At 50.8% G+C, this 21,000-nt stretch overlaps 1 protein-coding gene across 1 annotated transcript; it reads right to left on the bottom strand.

The window, feature by feature from the left end:
• Nucleotides 1-4,797: 4,797 nt before the first annotated feature.
• Nucleotides 4,798-11,001, bottom strand: NFKBIA (NFKB inhibitor alpha). The gene is made up of 6 exons (XM_002824674.5): nucleotides 7,687-11,001; nucleotides 6,963-7,071; nucleotides 6,424-6,634; nucleotides 6,050-6,138; nucleotides 5,673-5,942; nucleotides 4,798-5,329 (listed from the first exon to the last, which is right to left on the bottom strand). The coding sequence occupies exons 1-6, from the start codon at nucleotides 7,911-7,913 to the stop codon at nucleotides 5,282-5,284; spliced, it is 954 nt and encodes a 317-aa protein (XP_002824720.2). The 5' UTR covers nucleotides 7,914-11,001; the 3' UTR covers nucleotides 4,798-5,281.
• Nucleotides 11,002-21,000: the final 9,999 nt, after the last annotated feature.

Genomic DNA, 21,000 nt, shown 5'->3' on the forward strand with positions numbered 1-21,000 from the left:
ATATATATACCTATTATACCTGTATATACATTTATATATATACCTATTATACATGTATATACATTTATATATATACCTATTATACATGTATATACATTTATATATATACCTATTATACATGTATATACATTTATATATATACCTATTATACATGTATATACATTTATATATACATATTATACATGTATATACATTTATATATACATATTATACATGTATATACATTTTTATATATACATATTATACATGTATATACATTTATATATATGTGTGTGTGTGTGTATATGTTTTTATTTTTGAGACAGAGTCTCGCTCTGTTGCCCAGGCTGGAGTGCAGTGGTGTGATCTCAGCTCACTGAAGCCTCCCTCTCCTGGGTTCAAGCGATTCTCCTGCCTCAGCCTCCCGAGTAGCTGGGATTACAGGCGTGCACCACCATGCCTGGCTAATTTTTGTATTTTTAGTAGAGATGGGGTTTCACCATGTTGGCCAGGCTGGTCTCAAACTTCTGGCCTCGAGTGATCCGCCTGCCTCAGCCTCCCAAAGTGCTGGGATTACAGGTGTGAGCCACCGTGCCCGGCCTTAATATATTTTTTTTGTAGAGATGGGCTCTCCCTATATTGCCCAGTCTGGTCTTGACCTCCTGGGCTCAAATGATCCTCCTGCCTCAGCTTCTCAAAGTGTTGGGATTATAGGCATGAGCCCCCGCACCTGGTCACACTTACCTGGATTGCTGGCCGGTTTGTGGGCCTTGGCCCTATTTTCATGTCAGTGTTCGGGGTCCAGTCCTACTTTTCAATGACTCAGATTGGCTGATGCTGGGTCATGCTTCCTGCCCCCTGTGGAAAGGGTGCCTGCCACAGTCACTTGGGGCATGGGATAAGATAATATAGTACTGGCAGGTAAATAGCTAACTGGAATATGAGCTCTGGACCGGTCTCTCCCACCCCCGCTCCGCACTGGCTTTCATCTCACCACGCCTTTCCATGTATTTGTCTGTCTCCCTCTCCACCTAAGCAAGGAGCTCTTAGGGCAGAGGCCATGGCTTATTCCTCTTCGAGTCTCCAGCCCTTGGCAGGAGGCCTGGAGAATAGTTCTTTTTGATACAAATGAAGGAATGGGATGGAGAGTCGTACTTCTCTAGGAGGGAAACACAGGTGAGGTCCAGTTTCAGTTTCTGTAATGCTCTCTTTCAATGGGGAAACAGCCTAGGATATTCTTGTCCAGGCACCAGAGGTTGGGGAATGTTTCTTGGGCATGTTTCCGACTGGAGTTCCACAACTCAGACTTTTCTTGCCAAATGAAATTTCAGCTACACTTAAGGCAAGTTAATGAAAATATTGGCAGAAAGCTGGGGGTGGGGGAATGGGTGGGTGCGGGGGTGGGAAGTCGGGGAGGAAGGAAGACCCATCTGACAGACTTAATTCTGTCACCACTTAATCACTTCCAGTAGCAATTGAACTTTCCATGCAAATCCACCCAAGCTTCCAGCCTTCTGAATTTCCAGGCCCCAGGGGAAGGTCTTCAGATTGCTCAGACTAGTTTGTTCCCTCTTTAAAGAAAAATCCTTACTTTCTGGAAGGACTTGGTACACGTGGCCTCTACAGGAAACATATCCTGATGGATAAGGCAGGCAGAAGGAATCAAGGAACTGAATTCAAGGAAGTTGCTGATGTGATGTATTATTTCCCCCTCATATCACTTCCCCTTTCTCTAGGCACTCTTAGCCCTACCTGTCCCCACACGATCTGTAACTTCTTGGAGGAAATCAAAGTGCATTAAAGAAGGCTCTCCGTCTCCTGGCCTGTTTGCTTTGAGATCTTTTGCTCTTGTTTGCTTAGGAATTTGAAGATTTTCTACAGATTAGAATGTTTCCCTTCTAAAATTTTCCTTTAGGGAACTCCAGGCTCCAGTCACCCAACCAACAGGCAGGACAGAAAGATAATAAATTTAAAACAAAAAGAAAAAAGCAGAGAGGGCTGGGTGTGGTGGGTCACACCTGTAATCCCAGGACTGTGGGAGGCCGAGGTGGGTGGATCACTTGAGGTCAGGAGTTCGAGACCAGCCTGGCCAACACGGGGAAACCCCATCTCTACTAAAAATATAAAAATTGGCCGGGTGTAGTGGTGTGCACCTGTAGTCCCAGCTACTCAGGAGGCTGAGGCAGGAGAATTGCTTGAACCCAGGAGGCAGAGGTTACAGTGAGCCGAGATCATGCCACTGCACTCCAGCCTGAGCAAGAGAGTGAGACCCTATCACAAATTAAAAAAAAAAAAAAAAAAAAAAAAATGGGGGGATGAGAAATGGGAAGAAGAGCTAGAGAGTAAGGAACCGGGGCAGCCTTCAGTGCTTAACTGGGCCCAGCTACCTTGAGATTTATGCAGATGACAGAACCTTTTCCACAGTTTAGGACCTAGAAAGAAGAAAAGCTGAAGCCTAGAAAGGTGGGAGACTGGGCCCAAGTGGGTGAGAAGGGGCCCACCCTTGCTTGACCATGGAGGGTGACGCCCCTATGCAAGAGCTGGGTGCTAAGGAGGCTGGGGATGAGGGGATGGCACACAGCTTTGTCCTGTTACTACAACCTAGCACAGAACTAGAGACAGTGTATGGGTGAATTGGCACAAATTTAACCCCTTTACAGAGGGAAGAAGAGTCATATTTGACTGAGTAGAAAGTACTAAGCGCATCGTTCCAAAATTGGGGAGCCAAGTTTCCAACCTTTGTTCTTTTGAGAATGAGGTGGGGATATCACCCCACTCCCATCTTACCTCTCCCACTTAGCTGAGAGCTGAACCTAAGTGACCTAATTCCTGTGGTAGGTCATTTAACACCTGTGTTGAGGTACTTGGGGATGGACAAGGAATTTCAGTGAAGAACCCGGGCACTTTGACAGAGAATAAGACTGGTAGAGGGACCACCAGTGCTGGGTTCCAGATGGACTAAGGCTACAGTAATGGGGCAGAGCTGGGCGCAGTGACTCACACCTGAAATCCCAGCACTTTGGGAGGCTGAGGTGGGCGGATCACCTGAGGTCAGGAGTTCAAGACCAGCCTGGGCAACATGGTGAATCCCTGTCTCTACTAAAAATACAAAAATTAGCCAGGCGTGGTGGCAGGCACCTGTAATCCCAGCTACTTGGGAGGCTGAGGCAGGGAGAATCGTTTGAACCCGGGAAGTAGAGGTTGCAGTGAGCCAAGATCGCACCACTGCCCTCCAGCCTGGGCGACAGAGCAAGACTCCATCTCAAAAAAAAAAAAAAAAAAAAAAAAAAAAAAGAGAAAGAATTGGGGCAGAACTGGCTTTAACCAGTCTGTAGTAACACTCCTTATATGTGGAAAACCACTAAATATTGGCTCCTTTTTGGTCCAAGGTGACCATATTCTTTTGACTTTGACATAGTTTGTGGATCAGGAAAGGGATAATGTAATAATTTTTTCTTAGGTATAAGTCAAAGACATGAATTGCATTTATACACTACTCTGCATTTTCTAGAATGCAGTAACTTTACTTTTTCCTTAAAAATGTTTTGGCTCGGTGTGGTGGCTCAGACCTGTAATCCCAGTGCTTTGGGAGGCCATAGTGGGTGGATCTCTTGAGCCCAGGAGTTCGAGACCAGCCTGGGCAACATAGAGAAACCCTGTCTCTACAAATAAAATTAGTCAGGCATGGTGGTGCATGCTTGTAGTCCCAGCTACTCAGGAGGCTGAGTTGGGAGGATCGCTTGAGCCCAGGAGTTTGAGGCTGCAGTGAGCTGTGATTGCACCATTGCACCCCAGCCTGGGCAACAGAGTGAGACCCTATCTCAAAAAAATTTTTTTAATAAAAATGTTTACAGAGTACAAATGCAGATTTTTTATATTGTATAGCGGTGAAGTCTGGGCTTTTAGTATACCCATCTTTATTCTTCTCTCTACCTAGGCAAGAGAGCCATTTTAGGGATGAAAACTCAAGATAGAGCATCTAAGCCAAGTTTCACATTACTGATTTCTTGTGACATTTGCTTCTGTAGAATCATTCAGTACAATCAGTAGACTGAACTGATAAGACCCTTCAAGCCTTTATTACTTTTCTACTACAGCCAATAACACATAGATTTAAGAGATGGAATGCTCTTAAAAGATTTAACTACCCCAAAACAAGCGCGTATGAAATATGTTAACCACCTACTTCTCCTGCAAGGTGACCCTGGACAGGACATTCTCTGAACTTGTTTCTCCTGGTATGACAAAGAACGTTGTGTAACAGCTTGTTTTTCTTTAGCACTACATGCCTGCCACTCTGCTATGCATTTTACATGGATTGTCTTACGTAATTTTCACAACACCCCAGCTAATAAATGAGAAAACTGAGGCTCAGAGGTGAGCATCTGCTAACAAATGTCAGTGCAGTCCCATTTCTGAGCCGATGTCCTTAGGAACCTCCTGTATTAGTGAGATCTTTCCCAGCTCTATATGAATTCAGCATATTCTTCTTGGCCAAAATAATTTTCTCAACTGGCAATTAGGGTCCAGGAATCAAGGGGATGACAGAATGACAATGGAGAGGTCTCCAACCACAGGCCAAGCAGCACGCTTCCACCCCAAGCCTGAGACTGGTTATTTCCTATAACCTTGCAACACCCTCCCTCCCACACACTGGGCCCAGGGTGCCTGCAAAGCTTTGCTGGAGGCTGGGTGTCAGGTGTGAGAAGCTGCTGGGAGTTCCCTCCTCCCTCACAATGCTCCACCTCCACCTCTGCCGGAGGATGGAACTTCAGAACAGGAGGCCCATGGCAGCCTGAAGAAAATGATCAGGATAACTCATTTGTAAAAATCTGTTTAATAAATATACATCATAAAAGTACCAAAATAATTACCAACAATACACTATGTACACCATTTACAGGAGGGTAACACAAACCTTGACAGATAGTAACTTTTCACCCCACATCACTAAAAGGCTTAACACTCCTGGCTGATACCACTGGGGTCAGTCACTCGAAGCACAATAAATATAAAATGTGGTCCTTCCACGAAATTTTTGATAACCTTCTCCAAAAACCCCACAAAGGTGAGGTTTAAAAGAAGTTTTCTTGGAATTTCAATGATCTTTCTCGTCCCCTACAAAAAGTTCACAAAAGCAACAAAATGAGGGCTGATCCTACCACAATAAAACGTTTTGGGCCAGGCAGTGTGCAGTGTGTTATACACCCTTTCAATTTTTTCTTCTTTTTTCTTTTTTTAGAAAAATAAAACTTTTTTTTGTACAAATATACAAGTCCATGTTCTTTCAGCCCCTTTGCGCTCATAACGTCAGACGCTGGCCTCCAAACACACAGTCATCATAGGGCAGCTGAAAACAAGGGGAAAAAAGACACGTTAAGCTTCCGGAGCTCTGCCAAGCTACTGGGATGGGGAGGCCACTACCAGAAATAACTCTTGGACTCCATTCTCCATAGCCCAAATATAATGAACTTTACAGGCTGAGGGAGTTTGCCTTTAATGCTTCTCTTTAAAAAAAGAGTAAGCTATTAAAAAAAAGGGGGGCAGGTACATTCTTGGGATACTGGTTATGCACAGAAATTTGAGACTCATTATGTAGATATCCCTCTGATAAGGAGCAGCTCTAGGGGCCTGGGAGGGTGAAGGGAATGGCACCTCATTAGTTAGAGCGCCTAAGGAGTTCACAGACTCACCTCGTCCTCCGTGAACTCCGTGAACTCTGACTCTGTGTCATAGCTCTCCTCATCCTCACTCTCTGGCAGCATCTGAAGGTTTTCTAGTGTCAGCTGGCCCAGCTGCTGCTGTATCCGGGTGCTTGGGCGGCCCCAGGTGAGCTGGTAGGGAGAATAGCCCTGGTAGGTAACTCTGTTGACATCAGCCCCACACTTCAACAGGAGCGACACCAGGTCAGGATTCTGCAGGTCCACTGCGAGGTGAAGGGCAGTCCGGCCATTACAGGGCTCCTGAAACCAAAAGGAATTTGAGATGCTTATGGTTGCGTTTGGAATTTCTGCTCACAACATGAGCACGAGGAACCTGACTCAGTGCGTCAGAGGCAGGAAGCACCAACCTGAGCATTGACATCCGCACCCAAGGACACCAAAAGCTCCACGATGCCCAGGTAGCCATGGATAGAGGCTAAGTGTAGACACGTGTGGCCTGGAAGAACAAAAGGAAAAAAGTATAACCACCTGTTTCAACCCTCACTCCTTTCACCTATTCTTTTATACGACATAAATTCTTCTGAATTTTAAGAACCCACAGTCTGGGTTCTGAAAGAACTTTATAAAGGCATCCAACAGGCACTTTGCACCCATATTTTCTCAACCTTCCAAATGTTGGGAGTTTAAACTCTTGCGTGGACTCCTTAAGTTGGCCCACCTGCCCCTTCTCCACGTCACCTGCCCTCCGAGGGGGTGGGGCAGGGCAGGGAGGCAGACATACCATTGTAGTTGGTAGCCTTCAGGATGGAGTGGAGGTGCTGGGTGGTGCAGGACTGAGTCAGGACTCCCACACTGGCCAGGCAGCCCTGCTCACAGGCAAGGTGTAGGGGGGTATTTCCTCGAAAGTCTCGGAGCTCAGGATCACAGCCAGCTCCCAGAAGCGCCTCAGCAATTTCTGGCTGGTTGGTGATCACAGCCAAGTGGAGTGGAGTCTACGAATGCAAGAGAGACCAGAGAAAGTAAGCCATGGACCAAACCCACACCCCGAGTTCCCCTCAACCCGTGTCTCCTGGTTGGGTGCTGCTCCTCCTAGATAGGGGGGTGGGGAGGGCTGGCAAATAGCAGAGGCTCCAGGTGGGTCATAAAGACCTCACCAAATCAGTGGAATTTCCTTCACTCTCTAGGATGTGGGCTGATGTGAAGTAAAAGGTGAGGGTGAATAGTGCTCAGTGGCCCTGAATTCAGAAAGGATCTGGGGTGACTCTGCTACATCAGCTACGTCCCAGGGTCAGAGAGAGCCCGGGCCAGCAAGCGGCGCACCTGCTGCAGGTTGTTCTGGAAGTTGAGGAAGGCCAGGTCTCCCTTCACCTGGCGGATCACTTCCATGGTCAGTGCCTTTTCTTCATGGATGATGGCCAAGTGCAGGAACCTGTGGGGAAGAGAGGGAAAAACCCCAGGGGTGGTGAGTGCACCGCGTGGGGCCCAGGGAGGCGCGGGCTGCGGGGGATTGCGCAAGGCCGGGGTTTCTGGAGGCCGAGGCCGCGGTGTTTTCCGCGAGGTTATTATGAGCTGAGTGTTCCTGGCAGGCGCCCAGGGACTTTCCGCCCCTCCTCCCCCCGCGGCCCCGGCGGGCGCCGGCCAGACCGCCCCGCCCTCCCGCCAGCTCGGAACGCCCTGTACTTCCCCTCCCGGCTGCTCGGCGCCCGCCAGCGGCCAGAAACTCCCGCCCCGCCTTATGCAACAGGGGACTTCGCGTCCCCGCTGCCGCCCCGCCCCCGGCCTACAGGACGGGTCTGGGGGGAGGGGGCGTGTGGCAACGCTGCCATCCACCAGGGCCCAGCCGCCGCCCCTCCGAGTCGGTGTCCGGCGCGGCCCTGCAGCCCTGTGGCGTTCGGGGCAATGCAGGAGCCCCGGGGCGCCGCGGCGCCCGCCCAGCTGCATCGCTGGTCCCCCGGCTAGGGCTCCAGGCCCGGCGCCTCCCACCCCCTGGCCGCGCGCGTCCCGCCCTCCCGACGACCCCCAGCCCCGGGCCTGCGCCACTTACGAGTCCCCGTCCTCGGTGAGCTGCTGCTTCCAGGGCTCCGCGCCGCGCGGCACCTCCTGCGGCTCGAGGCGGATCTCCTGCAGCTCCTTGACCATCTGCTCGTACTCCTCGTCCTTCATGGAGTCCAGGCCGCTGTCGTGGCGGTCGTCCAGTAGCCGCTCCTTCTTCAGCCCGTCGCGGGGGCCCTCCATGGCCCACTCCTGGGGGCGCTCGGCCGCCTGGAACATGGCGCGGGCGAGCTGCGGGCGCTGCTGCGGGTGCGCTGGGCCGCGGGCTGCGCGCTGCTTCCTCGCTGAGGCGCTGGCGGGCGGGACGGCGGCACGGACTGGTGTGGGCTCTGCAGCGCCGCCGCGGCGCCCTATAAACGCTGGCTGGGGATTTCTCTGGGGCGGGGTCAGGCTCGGGGAATTTCCAAGCCAGTCAGACCAGAAAAAGAGAACTGGCTTCGTCCTCTGCTGGGGGAAAAAGAAGCCTAAACCCTGAGCTGGGGTTCATCGGAGAAACTCCCTGCGATGAGCCACTGGGGTCACGGACAGGGAACTTTTTGATGAGCGCCGAGTGGCTGGAAAGTCCTTCCGACCAGGCCCCCTCCCCCCGGTACTTCCCTGCAGCCTGCACCCTGTAATCCTGTCCCTCTGCAAGTGAACCTTCTTTCCCTGGGGTTTCCCACGATCGATTTGAATTGGGGTCGTCGGCTGCTGAGATCCCAAGGACGCCGACCTGATGGGCGGTCCCTCTTTGGGGTTTGCCAACCTGCCGGTCCTTTCCGTTTTTTGATCTTTTGAAAACGCAAGAGTGGAAATGATGGCTGGGCGTAGGGATTTGCTTTCCCCAGACTTCTAAGGGGAAGGACGCATTGTGGTTAGGGGGCTGCAGGCCGCGCCGGTGTTTCTGCCAATACCAGGCTCTTTGCAGCATAGGAACTTTTAGCTTCGCCCCCTCCCACCCCCTCCCCACGCACCCCCGCCAGGTAGAAGTTGTGAAAGCTTTGGAGGAGTGAAAAGCCTAAATCCTTGGAGAACTCTCAAATCACTTCCTAGGGATGAACAGCCCTGTTGACTGGGGGAGGGGCAAACTCTCCCTGTATGGGGAAACTGCTGAATAGGACCATGATTTTTTGTTGTTGTTGTTTCCCAAGTAAAGCAAAGTGTTAATCTTTGTAGTGGTGGTTGTGGATACCTTGCAATAACAGAATACCTATTGTGTTCATAAGTAGCTGTTCGTTTATGCTATCTGACCTACATTGTGCTGCCGCAGAGAATGGATCCTGAGCCTACTTCTGGGCACCCAAACTGAGCAATTCGAGGAGCACTTAGAGAAGGAGGCTGAAGAATGAGTTTAGTTAGTGCCTTAACCGCGATTGGACCTTAAGGACCGCTAAGAAAGTAGTTGCCAGGCATCCTGCAGGAGGCTCAAGGCAGTCCCATCCTGCCCGCCCCTCCTTGCTCCCTTGTCCTGGGGGACAGTAGCAGTTGGACCCATTCATGCCACCCGGGTAGAAAGGGGTTTCGGCTCACTATGCTCTTGTTTCACCTGCAGAAATATAATTTATGCTCTCCACTCCGCCTCCACCTCCAAGCCTGCAAGCCATGGACTGATTCATCTACTTGGTAGAACTGGTACAGGCAAAATAAAGCCAACTTCGGTCAGAGCTCTTTAGAATTAGTGTCAGGAGGCCTCTGTAGTTCTGCAGAGATTTCTGGTGATTATTGCAATCATCTTTACCTTGACTGGCCTTGTACTAACCAATCCTTCCCCTCTCTTCAAATCTCCACCCCTCCCCTAATATTAGAATGTAAGAAATCTGACTCGATAGAGAGAGACCAAGTATGAAGGGAAAAAAATTAAAATCAGATAGAACCTCCAGGGTAGTAACGATCACATGTTACAATGAAAACTTCCCAGGGATAGACACCATTGTCTCTTATGTCAGGCTTATGATATGCAAATCTACAATGATTGAGGCAAGGTGAAACAGTGACTGCAATGGGACATCTCAGTTCCAGGTTCTGTCTTTACTTGACTGCACATTAGTTGGAGAGGTCAGTTAACTTTTTTGTGGTATACTTAACTTTTATAATAAGATTAGATTGAATGTTACTTAAGGTCTTTTCTAGCTTAAAAGTCATATTACTTGTCTACAAATGGCATGCCTAACTCTCCTTTGTAAGGGTGACCGCGGCTCTTGGAAATGTCAGGGTATAAATTTTTGAAAGAATTCCAGCGCCTTATGTGCCACATTGTTCTCAGAACTAATCTTGTAAGATAGATATTGTTCCTACTTCCCTAAAAAGAAACTGAAATGCATAGAAATTTACCCAGGAAGCCCTTGGCAGTATATTAATCATTTGGCCAAAGCAGTCTTAGTATTAACACTTTTGAAAACACGCTGTGAAAATCAGACTGACTACACTATAATTTGGAATATACTCAAACCTATTTTCTACTCCAACTGTTAGGGAAAATAAAGGGTGGGTGTCCCCCGACCCCCATCTGAGGATAGTCACTTCTTTTAAACATGTACAGAAACATCAAACTCTAAATGTCCCAATTATAGAGGATACATCAGAAGAAGATATTTGGCTTCAGGTATAAAAATGGTTATAAAAAATAAAAATATCTGAGGAATAAGTTTTTTTTGCACCACCTTCTGTGGTTTTATATTTCTGGTAGATCCTTCAGGATCTTGGTGTTTATTCCTGATTGTTTTGTGTGACACCTAGTGGTACGAGTAAGGCACAGGCGTTCCTTGATTTGTCATAGTGCCTTTTGAAAAAATTGGGAGGTGCTGAGCCTTGATGACTTGTCCCTACAGTGGAGATTCCCAAGGAGGTACCTTTTGTTTTCCGCAACTCTGGGAAACAGTTTTGAATAATGTGATCCAACAGGTTTTCTCCCCATCATCTATAGCGCTATATGGTTTAAGTCAACAAACATTACAACGTGGGTGAAAAAGAATATACACTTGGAAATTAGAACCATGAGCAGACTGGGCAGAAGACAACAAGAGGGTCTGGTTTTGATTTAGAAAGACCTTTATGGGCCGGGAGTTGTGGCTCACTGCTGTAATTTCAGCACTTTGGGTTGCTGAGGCAGGAGGATTGCTTGCCACCCAGGAGTTGGAGACCAGCCTGGGCAACAAGGCGAAACTCTGTCTCTACAAAAAATATAATTAGCAGAGTATGGTGGCAGGTGCCTGTAGTCCCAGCTACTCCGGAGGCAGAAGTGGGAGAATCGCTTGAGCCTGGGAGGTGGAGTTTGTACTGAGCCATGATGGCACGACTGCACTCCAGCTTGAGCAACAGAGTGAGACCCTGTCTCAAAAAAGAAAAAAAAGAAAAAGAAAGACCTTTATGGACCCTTCAGCACTCAGATTTTTCTCCTCCTCATTGTCAAACATTCTAGCTAACCATAACTGTTAAAAAGAATGTTAAAACTGTAGGCTGTGCGCGGTGGCTCACGCCTGTAATCTCAGCACTTTGGGAGGCTGAGGCGGGTGGATCATGAGGTCAGGAGTTCGAGACCAGCCTGGCCAACATGGTGAAACCCCGTCCCTATTAAAGATACAAAAAATTAGTCGGGTGTGGTGGTGCAGATGCTGCTTAGGAGGCTGAGGCAGGAGAGTCACGTGAACCGAGGAGGCAGAGGTTGCAGTGAGCCGAGATCCCGCCATTGCACGCCAGCCTGGGTGACAGGGTGAGACTCCGTCTCAAAAAACAAAACAAAACAAAACAAAAAACTTTAGATAACTCATTTTTAATGTTATTTGGCCTTTTTAATGCATAAGGCAAAATAATAAGTTACACCTCAAAGCTGCTTTGTATTTTGGCCGAGGACGCAGCCGTAGGAAATGACAGGATGGCCAGTGATGCTCCAGGAGCACCCCCATGGGAAAAGGAGCATCACCAGGGCCTGGTTTGGCTGCAGGCACTTCAGGCACTCCTCCTGCATGGAACAAGCACAGTATGGACAAAACCTATTGCCTGAAGTGCCATGGAGAGAGTCTACAAGTTCAGCGAGGTGGCCCAAAATCCTCAGCTTTTCTTGATATCGTGGGCAGGGTGGCCTGTGTTAACTGGCCTGGCCAATTAAAACTAAATTGTTTTGGCTACAGCAAATTCAACTCTGGAATCAGGCTACCCATTGCTCAGTGCAGCTAGGCTGGAAGAAAGATGAGCCATGACAGAGTTCCTGAAGAGCAAGTCAGGTGCACTCCTGACTGGCAGCCCCACTGTGAAATTCTGAATATTCTGCTTTCAGTCTCAGGTTGTCTTCTTTCTTGCTATAGTGGTAGCAACTGTCTGCATCCTCTTCAGAACATGGAGCCCCCAAGCTATGGATCTTTTCCCATAGAAAAACAAGGCTGGGGGCGGTGGCTGCGGCCTATAATCCCAGCACTTTGGGAGGCTGAGGCGAGCGGATCACCTGAGGTCAGGAGTTCAAGACCAGCCTGGCCAACATGGTGAAACCCTGTCTCTACTCAAAATACAAAAATTAGCCAGGCATGATGGCACATGCCTGTAATCCCAGCTACTCGGGAGGCTGAGGCAGGAGAATCACTTGACTCTGGGAGGTGGAGGTTGCAGTGAGCTGAGATCATGCCATTGCACTCCTGCCTGGGCAGCAGAGAGAGACTCTGTCTCAAATTAAAAAATTGAAAAAAAAAAAAAAAAAGGAAAAACAGCTGTCAGAACCTTCATTTGTAGTGAAGTGAAAATAAGACTGTCAAATCCTTAATGTGTTTCTTTTGCTACAAATTCTGCAATTTAATGGAGATCAAAGCTTTAAAGGATCTCAAACTCAAATACTTACACATAGGGAGCAGGCAGGTTTCACAGATAAGTGAAACAGACCATTTGAGTCCGAAAGGAGTGGGATCTCCAACAGCTTAGGTCAGGGTGTGTACTTCCCTCATACTTAGCTCAGACAGCTTTTGTCGTGTAGCACCTTCAGTTCAGTAGTGACCTTCTATTGTTAAAGAAATAAAAAAATTGGCCCAGCTCCGTGGCTCATGCCTGCAATCCCAACACTTTGAGAGGGTGAGGCAGGAGGATCACTTGCGTCTAGGAGTTTGAGATCAGCCTTGGCAACATAGTGAGACCCCATCGCTATAAAAATAAAAATAAAAAAATTAACCAGGTGTGGTGGTATACACCTGTAATCTCACCTACTTGGGAGACTGAGGTGGGAGGATCACTTGAACCTGGGACATTGAGGCTACAGTGGGCCATGACTGTGTCACTGAGCTCTAGCCTCGGCAAAAGAGTGAGACCTTGTCTCAAACAAACATAAAAGCATTATGAAGACTAAACACAATGCATTTCTGCATCTTTTGGCTAAACAGAGCCTATAAGCTCCGAGTTTACAACCTCTTTTACAGCCAAGGTATGATGTTTTAATTGTGCCTTGCGGGAGGCACAACCTTCTGCTCTTGGCATCATGGGGTCTCTGCTCCTGTGTAACAGGAGACTGGGACAAAGTGTGTCCATCCATGATACGCAGGGCTGCTCCTGCCAGGCAGGGTTAGAATTAGGGGCTCTAACCTCTGAAAAGTGAATTTTTCCTGCCTCAAACCAAGTATTTATTTGTTTTGTTTGTTTGTTTGTTTTTGAGACAAACCAAGAGTTTTGCTCTTGTTGCCCAGGCTGGAGTGCAATGATGTGATCTTGGCTCACTGCAACCTCTGCCTCCAGGGTTCAAGTGATTCTCCCGCCTCAGCCTCCTGAGTAGCAGGGATTACAGGAGCCCGCCACCGTGCCCAGCTAATTTTTTGTATTTTTAGTAGAGACAGGGTTTCACTGTGTTGACCAGGCTGGTCTCGAACTGTTTACCTCAAGTGTTCTGCCCGCCTCGGCCTCCCAAAGTGCTGGGATTACAGGTGTGAGCCACCACACCTGGCCGTGCCTGGCTAATTTTTTAATTTTTTGTAGAGATGGGTCTCCCTGTGTTGCCCAGGCTGGTTTTGAGCTCCTGGGTCCGAGCGATCCACCCACCTTCACTTTCAAAAGTACTGGGATTACAGGTGTGAGCCACTGCACCCTGCCCCAAAGCAATTTTTAAGCGCTACAGTGTAAAATAAGCGTAATAAGTCCAACAAAGTTCTGATTTTTCTCACAATGACTACTTACGCTGTTTTAAGGAATCAGATGACTTCACTAAACATCTCCTGAGGTGTGCCTGCTCTGCTGGTGCCCTAACTGCATGCCCATCTGGCTCTTGGGTAACCTGCTGCGAGGGAGGGAGGAGGCCTGCACGTGTCACCCGTGGCCAAAATTACTGGCTCTCCCTTTTTGTGGCTTGTTGGTAGTAACCAAGTAATATTTATAGGCGTGTAGCACTGTTCATGGTCTGTTGTGTTCAGGGAGAAGTAGTTGGATCAGGAAGGTGGTAGAGGCTTAAGGCAGTTTCCCCTGCGTGGTGGTGTATTTGCTATTTTGTCTTGGGTGTAAATTCATTCTGAGTTTAGTCAGGGTATGAGGATACTTAGCACTAGGGAACTTCCACACAAGAGCCTGGTACTTGGCAGGGGATGAGACATAAGTGATATGGGGCCCTTGTTCTTTGGCACTGAAATTAGGTGAGGAGCTCATGATCCTTCTCAGAGACGGCCTAAGCTGTATCCACCAACGGAAACCACATGAAGAGGTAGACCCTTTCCCCCCTACAGTCTAAGGTCTTGGGAATCATTTAGGAAAAAGGAAAACAGAATCAGAGCTGCTGAGAGATAGATTCATATTGCAGAGTAAGGATTTAGGAAGCTTGTTCCTGAGCCCTTTCTTGTAAGTGCTAAAATAATGCCTTTCTTAGACTTCCTTTTAGAGCCTCTATTATCTGGAGTAAAACCCCAGAGTGCTTGGATGAGTATTAGAAATTGAGATTTGTCTCTGAGGCTATTAGTGGGGAAGGGTACCACAAAAATATAGTTTCTGAAAGTTTTTATTAGGTTGATTTTTTTTTTTTTTTTTGAGACAGGTTCTCACTCTGTCACCCAGGATGGGGTGCAGTGGCACGATTACGGCTCACTGCAGTCTTGACCTCCTGGGCCCAAGCAATCCTCCTGCCTTAGCCTCCCATGCAGCTGGGCTTACAGACACGTGCTACCACACCTGGCTAATTTTTGTATTTTTAGTAGACACGGGATTTTGCCATGTTGGCCAGGCTGGTCTCCAACTCCTGATCTCAGGTGATCCACCTGCCTCAGCTTCCCAAAGTGCTGGGATTATAGACATAAGCCACCACGCCTGGCCTGGCCAGGTTTGTTTGTTTATTTATTTATTTATTTTGACACAGAGTCTCACTCTGTTCCCCAGGGTACAGTGCAGTGGTGTGATCTTGGCTCACTGCAACCTCTGCCTCCTGGTTTCAAGTGATTCTCATGTCTCAGCCTCCCTAGTAACTGGGACTACAGGCGCCTATCACCACGTCTAGCTTATTTTTGTATTATTTGTAGAGATGGGGGGGTTTTGCCATGTTGGCCAGGCTGGTCTTGAACTCCTGACCTCAAGTGATCCATCTACCTTGGCCTCCCAAAATCTGGGATTACAGGCGTGAGCCACTGTGCTCAGCCTATTTTTTTCTTTTCTCTTCTTTTTTTTTTTTTTTTTTTTTTTTTAATTTCTGAAGTATTTATTGATCATTCTTGGGTGTTTCTCGGAGAGGGGGATATGGCAGGGTCATAGGATAATAGTGGAGAGAAGGTCAGGAGATAAACACATGAACAAAGGTCTCTGGTTTTCCTAGGCAGAGGACCCTGCGGCCTTCTGCAGTGTTTGTGCCCCTGAGTACTTGAGATTAGGGAGTGGTGATGACTTTTAAAGAGCATGCTGCCTTCAAGCATCTGTTTAACAAAGCACATCTTGCACCACCCTTAATCCATTTAACCCTGAGTTGACACAGCACATGTTTCAGAGAGCAGGGGGCTGGGGGAAAGGCCATAGATCAACAGCATCCCAAGGCAGAAGAATTTCTCCTAGTCAGAACAAAATGGAGTCTCCTATGCCCACCCCTTTCTACACAGACACAGCAACAAATCTGATCTCTCCTTCCTTTCCCCACACTTCCTCCCCTTCTCTTCAACAGAACCGCCATCGTCCTCATGGCCCGCTCCCGATGGTCGCTGTCTCTTTGGAGCTGTTGGGTACACCTCCCAGACAGGGCGGCTGGGCAGAGGCGCCCCTCGCTTCCCAGACGGGGCCGCCCGGGCAGAGGCGCTCCTCTCCTCCCAGACGGGGCGGCCGGGCAGAGGCGCTCCTCACTTCCCCGACGGGGCGGCCGAGCAGAGGCGCTCCTCACTTCCCCGAGGGGGCGGCCAGGCAGAGGCGCTCCTCACTTCCCAGACGGGGCGGCCGGGCAGAGACGCTCCTCACTTCCTCCCAGATGGGGTGGCGGCCAGGCAGAGGCGCTCCTCACCTCCCAGACAGGGCGGCCGGGCAGAGGCGCTCCTCACTTCCCAGACTGGGCGGCCGGGCAGAGGCGCTCCTCACCTCCTAGACGGGGCGACCAGGCAGAGGCGCTCCTCACTTCCCAGACGGTGTGGCGGCCGGGCAGAGGTGCTCCTCCCTTCCCAGATGGGGCAGCCAGGCAGAGGCGCTCCTCACTTCCCAGACGGTGTGGCGGCCGGGCAGAGGTGCTCCTCCCTTCCCAGATGGGGCAGCCAGGCAGAGGCGCTCCTCACTTCCTCCCAGACGGGGTGGCGGCCAGGCAGAGGCGCTCCTCACTTCCCAGAGGGGGCGGCCGGGCAGAGGTGCTCCTCACTTCCTCCCAGACGGGGTGGCAGCCGGGCAGAGGCACTCCTCACCTCCCAGACGGGGCGGCCGGGCAGAGGTGCTCCTCATCTCCCAGACGGGGCGGCCGGGCAGAGGTGCTCCTCATCTCCCAGACGGGGCAGCCGGGCAGAGGTGCTCCTCACTTCCTCCCAGACGGGGTGACGGCCGGGCAGAGGCACTCCTCACCTCCCAGACGGGGCGGCCGGGCAGAGGCGCTCCTCACCTCCCAGACGGAGTGGTCAGGCAGAGGCGCTCCTCACTTCCCATATGGGGTGGCGGCCGGGCAGAGGCGCTCCTCACTTCCCAGATGGGGCAGCCGGGCAGAGGTGCTCCTCACTTCCTCCCAGACGGGGTGGCAGCCGGGCAGAGGCGCTCCTCCCTTCCCAGACGGAGTGGCCAGGCAGAGGCGCTCCTCACCTCCCAGAGTGGGCGGCCGGGCAGAGGTGCTCCTCACTTCCTCCCAGACGGGGTGGCGGCCAGGCAGAGGCGTTCCTCACCTCCCAGAGTGGGCGGCCGGGCAGAGGCGCTCCTCACTTCCCAGAGTGGGCGGCCGGGCAGAGGCGCTCCTCACTTCCCAGAGTGGGCGGCCGGGCAGAGGCGCTCCTCACTTCCCATAGGGGGTGGCAGCCGGGCAGAGGCGCTCCTCACTTCCCAGATGGGGCAGCTGGGCAGAGGTGCTCCTCACTTCCTCCCAGACGGGGTGGCGGCCAGGCAGAGGCGCTCCTCACTTCCTCCCAGACGGGGTGGCGGCCAGGCAGAGGCGCTCCTCACCTCCCAGACGGGGCGGCCGGGCAGAGGCACTCCTCACCTCCCAGAGTGGGCGGCCGGGCAGAGGCGCTCCTCACTTCCCAGAGTGGGCGGCCGGGCAGAGGCGCTCCTCACTTCCCAGAGTGGGCGGCCGGGCAGAGGCGCTCCTCACTTCCCATAGGGGGTGGCAGCCGGGCAGAGGCGCTCCTCACTTCCCAGATGGGGCAGCTGGGCAGAGGTGCTCCTCACTTCCTCCCAGACGGGGTGGCGGCCAGGCAGAGGCGCTCCTCACCTCCCAGACGGGGCGGCCGGGCAAAGGCACTCCTCACCTCCCAGACGGGGCGGCTGGGCAGAGGCGCTCCTCACCTCCCAGAAGGGGCGGCTGGGCAGAGGCGCTCCTCACTTCCCATATGGGGTGGCAGCCGGGCAGAGGCGCTCCTCACCTCCCAGACGGGGTGGCGGCCAGGCAGAGGCGCTCCTCACTTCCCAGATAGGGCAACAGGGCAGAGGCGCTCCTCACTTCCTCCCAGACGGGGCGGCCGGGCAGAGGTGCTCCTCATCTCCCAGACGGGGCAGCCGGGCAGAGGCGCTCCTCACTTCCTCCCAGACGGGGTGGCAGCCGGGCAGAGGCGCTCCTCACATCCCAGATGATGGGTGGCCGGGCAGAGGCGCTCCTCACTTCCCAGATAGGGCGGCCGGGCAGAGGGGCTCCTCACATCCCAGACGACGGGCGGCCAGGCAGAGACGCTCCTCACTTCCTAGACGGGGTGGCGGTGGGGCAGAGGCTGTAATCTTAGCACTTTAAGAGGCCAAGGCAGGTGGCTGGGAGGTGGAGGTTGTAGAGAGCCGAGATCACACCACTGCACTCCAGCCTGAGCACCATTGAGCATTGAGTTAGCGAGACTCCGTCTGCAATCCCAGCACCTCGGGAGGCCGAGGCAGGCAGATCACTCGAGGCCAGGAGCTGGAGACCAGCCCGGTCAACACGGCGAAACCCCGTCTCCACCAAAAATACAAAAACCATTCAGGCGTGGCGGCGCGCGCCTGCAATCCCAGGCACTCGGCAGGCCAAGGCAGGAGAGTCACAGGAGCCCGAGGCAGGGAGGTTGCAGCAAGCCGAGATCCTGGCAGTACAGTCCAGCTTCGGCAACAGAGGCAGACCGAAAAAAGAAGGAGAGGGAGACTGAAAAAAGAGGGGAGAGGGAGAGGGAGAGGGAGAGGGAGAGGGAGAGGGAGAGGGAGAGGGAGAGGGAGAGGGAGAGGGAGAGGGAGAGGGAGAGGGAGAGGGAGAGGGAGAGGGAGAGGGAGAGGGAGAGGCTTCTTTTTTTTTTTTTGAGATGTTGTCTCACTCTGTTGCCAAGCTGGAGTGCAGTGGCGTGATCTCGGCTCACTGCAGTCTCCGCCTCCCAGGTTCAAGTGGTTCTCCTGCTTCAGCCTCCTGAGTAGCTGGGATTATAGGCACACGCCACCATTCCCGGCTAATTTTTGTATTTTTAGTAGAGACAAGGTTTCACAAGGTTGGCCAGGATGGTCTCGATCTCCTGACCTCGTGATCTGCTTGGCTCAGCCTCTCAAAGTGTTGAGATTACAGGCGTGAGCCTCTGTGCCTGGCTGCCCGGCCTGTTTTTAAACACTGAAAGCAAATGAGAAACAGAGTGAGAAGGATCACAAATAGGAGCCATGAGCAGAAAAAAAGGAAGAAATTGGCCTGGAACATTTTTTTTTGTTACCAGGTGTCAACTGTCAGAGTCCAGTCCCATGATCGTGACATAGTCCATTTGGATAAGCCACTTAGCTTGGCTTAGGAATATTCGTCATTTCCTATATCCCAGGGCTGTTCATAGGCTAACGTGTAGTAATTATTTGGCAAAAAAACTGAATTTTCAGAAAGTGAAGCAGATTAATGCATCACCAAATCTTTTAAATGCTAATATTTGAAAATTGGGCCAGTTTGGAAGAGTGTGAGAAAAGAGGGAATGGGTGCCCCTGTACTCATTGATTGAAACTCAAGAGGCTAGGTGGAAATGGGTGAGGTTGACAGCACAGGTATGGGTTTTGCTAGAAATCTAAATGAACATCATGAATAGAGAGCAGAGAAGTACACAGATAACCCAGTCTCGATGTTGGCTCTTCCACCTTTAGGGATCAGGTTCATCTCCAGGTTGCCAAGGCATCAGGAAAGCACCTCACTGGATTTCAGGGCAGGAGGATGGGAGTCACAGGGAAAAGGGAAGAGGCTACACGCAGAGCAGGAGCAGGGGCTATGGGAGTTAGGGAGGGAGCCGAGGGGGAATTTTCCCTTCACAAATGGCAGGGCAGAACACCAACATGAGGAACACAGTATATGCATGGTGCTGTCTGCAGTGACATCTTCTGGCCATTTGTGGAAGAAGTTTTCTCTGAGGCATCACCGATTCTTGAGAAGAGGAATTTAGGAATGTTGAGTTGAGGATGTGCACTGAGACTGGATATGGAGTTGTGATTGTGGTACATCACTTAACACAGTCCCAAAGGAAAGACCCCCACTTTATCTGTGAGCGTCAATTTTCCTTCAGTGACTGTTGCCAGTCAGCTCAGTGCATCCTGCTACTGAAATGATACCCGGACCATCCTCTTCCTTCCATCTTCACTGTCCCCACGGTAGTGCGGGCTGTGTTGTACCACGGTAGCTTCTTGGTACTTTTTGTTATGGTTTTTGTTTTGAGATGGAGTCTTGCTCTGTTGCCCAGGCTGGAGTGCAATGGTGTGATCTCGGCTCACTGCAACCTCTGCCTCCCAGGTTCAAGTGATTCTCCTGCCTCAGCCTCCCCAGTAGCTGGGATTACAGGCACCCGCCAGCACACTCAGCTAATTTTTGTATTTTTAGTAGAAACGGAGTTTCACCATGTTGGCCAGGCTGGGCTCGAACTCCTGAACTCAGGTAACCCACCCTCCTTAGCCTCCCAAAGTGCTGGGATTACAGGCGCAAGCCCGGCAAAAATGAATTATTTTTAAAGTTGAAACATAATATCTTCCTGTGATTAAAAAAAACCAAGCAGTCTAAAAAGATTACAATTATACAATTAAATCTCTCTCTTTTTTTTTTTTTGACTTGTTGCCCAGGCTGGAGTGCAATGGTGCGATCTTGCTTCACTGCAACCTCCGCCTCCTGGGTTCAAGCAATTCTCCTGCTTCAGCCACCCAAGTAGCTGGGATTACAGGCATGTGCCACCACGCCTGGCTAGTTTTTGTATTTTTAGTAGAGACAGGGTTTTACCATGTTGGTCAGGCTGGTCTCAAGCTCCTGACCTCAGGTGATCCACTCACCTCAGCCTCCCAAAGTGCTGGGATTACAGGCTTGAGCCACTGTGCCCGGCCTAAATCTCTTTTCACTGAGGCTTCTGATATGCATTTTCATTATATCATTTCCTGTAACAGAGCCTCTGTTGACCTTCCATGGCCTGCAGGAAACAGTCTGAATTCCTCAGCTGCATTTAAAGTCCTCCAGAGTCAGACTCTACCCTGCCCAGCCACTCCTCATCACCATTTCGTCCGAGCACCAACACTTTGTGCCAGCTGCTCTGGCCTTCATGCAGGCCTCTCCCTCCCTGTCCTAGGACCACCTTCTTTCAGCTTCCTTGCCAGGACCCACCCTTTCCAAAACTCCTTTTCTGTCTTCCTCTTCTTGCAGCACTCTGCCCTCTTCTAAATCCTTCTAGCTTTTACAGCTTGCCTTGAATATTGGGCCACATATTGTCTTATACTGCTTAGTTATTGCTTGTGTCATATTTTGATCCCTAGTTAAACACAGAATAGTGTTGGG

Source organism: Pongo abelii, chromosome 15, assembly GCF_028885655.2.
Source record: "Pongo abelii isolate AG06213 chromosome 15, NHGRI_mPonAbe1-v2.0_pri, whole genome shotgun sequence".
In the NCBI taxonomy this organism is placed as follows: Eukaryota; Metazoa; Chordata; class Mammalia; order Primates; family Hominidae; genus Pongo; species Pongo abelii.

Excerpts from the sequence above, each read along its gene's own strand:
- NFKBIA (XM_002824674.5), bottom strand. The coding sequence starts at position 7,913 with ATGTTCCAGGCGGCCGAGCGCCCCCAGGAGTGGGCCATGGAGGGCCCC. Across the intron at positions 7,072-7,686 it reads CTCACCGAGGACGGGGACTC|GTTCCTGCACTTGGCCATCA; the intron begins GTAAGTGGCGCA and ends TCTTCCCCACAG. Across the intron at positions 5,330-5,672 it reads CGGAGTTCACGGAGGACGAG|CTGCCCTATGATGACTGTGT; the intron begins GTGAGTCTGTGA and ends CCTTGTTTTCAG.